General features: G+C 33.9%; 1 protein-coding gene and 1 pseudogene across 1 annotated transcript; both read left to right on the top strand.

Annotated features, from left to right (window-relative positions):
* Window positions 1-597: 597 nt before the first annotated feature.
* Window positions 598-2,260, top strand: LOC146539504 (uncharacterized; annotated as a pseudogene).
* On the top strand, window positions 2,140-4,539 carry LOC146539505 (uncharacterized). Its single transcript, XM_085185186.1, has 3 exons — window positions 2,140-2,746; window positions 3,057-3,797; window positions 4,130-4,539. Exons 1-3 carry the CDS (start codon window positions 2,140-2,142, stop codon window positions 4,537-4,539), a joined length of 1,758 nt encoding a protein of 585 aa, XP_085041312.1.
* The last annotated feature ends 553 nt before the right edge of the window (window positions 4,540-5,092 follow it).

Here is a 5,092-nt window from a genome sequence, read left to right on the forward strand (position 1 = left end):
AAAACAAGCTGCGATACGTCCGCCGTGACGGTGCACGGAAACGCCTATTTCAAATAGCCGTACCTGCCCGCCTGTCGTTCATGTTATGTTACTAGCACGTTTGTAGAGAAATATTGTAAAATATATGGATATTTTGAAATATATATTTGAGCATTTATTTTAGAATTTAAACTGGTATATTATTGTTTTTCTTAATAATATTACATTTCAAACTTTAATATAATTTTATACTATGATAAAATATTTTATATACCTATATATTTTTAAGTTAGATCTCTGGTTCATCTTTCTAAAGAAAAATTCTGTTTTCAGCTTCATGCTGTATCCCACACATAGCAACCCTGCTGAATATCTAGTTGAAGTAGTGTAGATTCCATTTAAAGTTTGTCCAACCCTGCTAGCCTGTAATGTCCCAATGAAAAAATTTGAACTAAATCATAATTTTGAAAATATAACATTAGACTTCCATCTCAATGAAATTAGCTATAATTAAGATAATTTTAAATTAAAAGGCTAAGGCTTTTCTAAGAAAATTAAACAAAGAATAATTTTATTTTGTAACAATAAACAATGGATCCGGGATCCGGTCCGGTCGTCGAAGTGTCAACACTATTCTTAGCGGTCCGTACGAATTCCTTCTAAAAAAATCATTTAAAAGAGTAAATTGGAGGAAAAAGAAGTTAAAATAACAACACTAGAATAGTAGAAGACATAGATGATACAACTCGTGAATTTTCTCAAGTTCTATTCCACAAAAAGAAAAGCCGAACATTCAACCCAACAATTTGAGGTTAGAAATTCCAGTATCATAAAACCAGCATAACGCCAGTTTGACAGCTTCAGATTTCATTTTCGAAGTTGGCATTATCACAGTGCTGCCATCACATTATACGGAAATATATTGCTGACAAACCATTCATTCTTTACGTTCGGTTCTACGTAATTTATTTCAATAATATGGAAGGACAATTTAAATTACTATTTGAGAATATGAAGCTAGAAATGCAAATACAGTCCGCCGAGCTAGCAAAATCTCTAACGCAAAATATAATGGACCGGATGGACGAAAAGCTTGTTCCTATTATGGAAGAAAATAATCTATTAAAACAAAAAATCAGCAACCTAGAGAAAGAAATTGAAAATTTAAAAAGAGGAAATAAAGATAATAACATAATTATTTTTGGTCTAGAAGAAACAGAGAAATCGGCTGACGACTTATTTAAAAACATTAAAGAAAATTTCAAAAGGGATTTAAATATAAAATTGGACGAATACGAAGTGAATAAATTACATCGACTTGGAAAGTTTAAAGCCGAAAGCAAACCGAGGCCTGTTTTATGTTCTTTTATAAACGGCTGGAAAAAGAACGAAATTATGAAAAATAAAAAAAGCTTCAAAAAACTATTTGTATCAGAAGACTACTCAAAGGAAGTTTTAGAGAAAAGAAAGGGTTTACAACCAAGGTTATTGGAAGAGAGAAAGAAAGGGAACATCGCTTTGAAATAGGACAAACTAATAGTTAAAGAGCCAACTTCAGATAGAAGGAAAAGAGAATTATCTAGCTCTCTACAGACAGCCTTGGAAACTCGAATCCAACCTAAAAAGCAACCAACGCTAAGCTCAATCAAAGCTAGCAGGATGAATGCCTTTGATGTTAGGAGTCCCCGATCAAACTCACTGACGAATGTATCAAACAACAATGTAATTCACGAATGCCAATAGCAACTAAAAACCGAAAAACGGAAAGTTCAACCAAGTTTAAACAAAAATAAAGTTAAAACAAAGCTTTCTCCCCCAAGCCGACTGGTCTTCGTGGGGGATGAAGACCACAACCCTTCAATATTACCGAAAAGTAAAGATAGTCATAGAAGTCCTAAGATTTATATCGCAGCCCTAAACGCACTTACACTTAAAAATGATGAAAATCTTTTAGAACTAACTTACGCCCTAAATCAAATCAAATGGGATATCGTCGGCCTCAGCGAAGTATGAAGGATAGGAGAAAGAATTATTTCTTATCCAGACTTTTTGTTATATCATATAGGAACAACTCCTGGTCATCACGGCGTGGGTTTCATTATCAAAAAATACCTCTTAAACTACATAGATGGATTCATAGGAATCTCAGAGCGGATAGCAATGGTAAATTTAAAGTTACCAGGATATAAGGATGCTTGGTCCATTATACAGGTTTACTCCCCTACAGAAAAATCAGACTTAGCAACGATAAATTCTTTTTACTCTGAGCCGAACAAAATAATCCAAGAACACGCTCACAAAAATCCCATCGTAATGGGAGATTTTAATGGCCAAATTGGTGCAAGACGTCCTGAGGAGAACACAATAATTGGACCGTTTACTTATAGCAATAAACCGAGATCTAGAAATGGAGAAAAAATCACAAATTTCGCAAAAGGAAATAACTTAATCATTTTAAACACTATGTACAAGAAGAAGAAGAAAAAGATGTGGACCTGGATTTCTCCAGATGGGAGAACAAAGAATGAGATTGACTTTATGATGACAAATAAAAGTAACTATTTCACTAACTTCAACATTATAAGCACATTTAACTTTAATACAAACCATAGACTGATCAGAGCTGAATTGAAAACTAGTCAACCAAAAAAACCAAGACCAAGACATAAACTAGAAAAAGATAAACTCAACAAACATCAAATGGACCAAATAGAGGCGGCACTCAGGGAAAAATTTAAAAATTTCAAAGGGGAAACTAAGAATTTAAGTACACAAGAGAAATATGATTGGATAGAAAATACGATTAACACCCACATAAAGTTCCATTCAAAATCAACAGAACAAAAAATTTGGCTATCAACTAACATCATAAATTTATTAGAACAGATTAGAGACTATCGAATATTTCATAAATGAATCCGGAGGTGTCAAAAAAGCTTATAAGGCACTAACAAATTCTAAGGACTGGGTTGTAAAAATTAGAAATAAAAATGGTAAGTATAACCAGCGCAGAACAGGCATATTAGGCATTGCTACAGATTATTACAAAAAACTATACGAATGTTGTAACTTGCAAGACCTAGCAGATCTAAAGGACAATTCAAACGTCCCGTGTATCCTTCAGGCCGAAGTTGAAAAAGTTATAGATTCTCAACCGAAAGCCAAAGCACCAGGGCCTGATGGAATTAGAAACGAAGTAATAAAACACTGCAAAGAAGCCCTAACGCCAGTACTCACTGATATATTTAACGATATAATTAATACGGAAATTATTCCCCAACAATGGACTGAGTCTAATATTATCTTATTGTATAAAAAAGGAGACAAATATGAAATTGGCAACTATCGCCCTATTAGTCTTATGTCCAACTTATACAAGATAATCGCTAAAACACTACTAAAACGAATTGAGGGACCATTAGACGAGCATCAACCTATTGAGCAAGCAGGATTTCGCAAGGACTTCTCAGTAATCGACCATATTCATGCAGTGCGCCAAGTTCTTGAGAAATACAAAGAATACCAACTTACCTATTACATTGCATTCATCGACTACAGCAAAGCTTTCGATTCTTTGTATCATGGAGCGATTTGGGAGGCATTGTCAGAACAAGGAGTAGAACACAAATATATCAGGTTAATAAAAAACGTATACCAAAATAGTTCAGCAAAAATTCAATTAGAAAAGACGGGTGTACCATTTAAAGTAGGAAAAGGGGTCAGACAAGGTGACCCTCTATCGCCGAAACTATTCTCGGCGGTACTTGAATCAATTTTCAGACGCTTAGACTGGGGCAACCTAGACTTAAATGTCGATGGTAAGTTACTAACGCATCTACGATTCGCAGATGACATTGTGTTATTTGCTAATACCTCAGAAGAAATCTGTATTATGATAAATGAATTAGCAAGGGAAAGCGAAAAGGTGGGACTGAGATTAAACCCAAATTAAGAAAAGCACAAATAGATTACACAGACGAATATATCTACCTTGGGCAATTAATGACTCATAATAATGCTGTGAACAAAGAAGTGGAGAGAAGAATTACTAATGGCTGGAAACGATACTGGAGTTTTAAAGAGGTAATGAAAGATAAAAAACTTAACATTCAAATTAAAAGTAAATTATTCAACTCTTACATACTACCAGTGCTAATGTATGGTAGCCAAACTTGGAGTTTGACACAGAATAACATAGGAAAACTAGCAAACTGTCAACATGCAATGGAAAGAAGTATGTTAAGTGTAAAGAAATCTGATAGACTGAAAACACAAGTGATTAGAAGTAAAACCAAGGTACATGATATCACACATAAAATCAAAAGACTCAAGTGGCGGTGGACTGGACACATGGTTAGAGGGAAAGACAAATGGAGCAAACTAACAACACAATGGTACCCTAGAGAGGGGAAAAGGAAGAAAGGTCGACCTCAGAAAAGGTGGGACGACGATATTAAACAAGTAGCTGGTACAACGTGGAATAGAGTAGCTCAGGACAGATATGAATGGAAAAGGTTGGAGGAGGCCTTTGCCGACTGGCAAAAGCCTGACCTGACCTGACCTGCAAAAGACAAGCAAATACCAAATACTTGATTAGTTATAATTTAGTTAGATTTATTAGTTTTAGTTCATTTAAGTTTGGATTGTCAACTAAAATTGTAATAGATGATAAGCAGTTCAGAATAAAATTTGGCTATTTATTATTATTATTTATTATAACAATAAACAATGTTATTTTAATGTCTAATAATGGTTATAAGAATTTCTCGATCCAATACACCGTTTATTCTCACAATATTGAAAAAAATCAAATATCACCACAAAGAATTGCACCCATATCAATTTGAATATATAACGAAACCCAATTGCCTCCAATATATTTTACTAATGAAAAATTCATGATGGAAACACATCTTCAATGCGTATCTTATTATGTGTGTTTACAAATATACATATAAATGACATCCGGGTTTTGCTGTTTATTGATGAAGCGGGAGACATTGAATATGACGATGTAAATAACAAATGAATCGTATAAAGTAATCGGCTTTTCTCTCACGTTTTAGGCTCAATTTCCTTATGTACGATTTTCACTCATAGAAAATGTATTATG

The sequence above is a fragment of the Heliconius melpomene genome, chromosome 4 (genome assembly GCF_056956725.1).
Source record: "Heliconius melpomene rosina isolate 202511_hmr_F chromosome 4, ASM5695672v1, whole genome shotgun sequence".
Classification (NCBI taxonomy): Eukaryota; Metazoa; Arthropoda; class Insecta; order Lepidoptera; family Nymphalidae; genus Heliconius; species Heliconius melpomene.

Bases quoted from the DNA above. Each gene is read 5' to 3' on its own strand.
- LOC146539505 (XM_085185186.1), top strand. From the start codon at position 2,140: ATGGTAAATTTAAAGTTACCAGGATATAAGGATGCTTGGTCCATTATA. The intron at 2,747-3,056 runs GTACACAAGAGA...GTAACTTGCAAG, and splicing joins AGGGGAAACTAAGAATTTAA to ACCTAGCAGATCTAAAGGAC. The intron at 3,798-4,129 runs GTAAGTTACTAA...ACATACTACCAG, and splicing joins CCTAGACTTAAATGTCGATG to TGCTAATGTATGGTAGCCAA.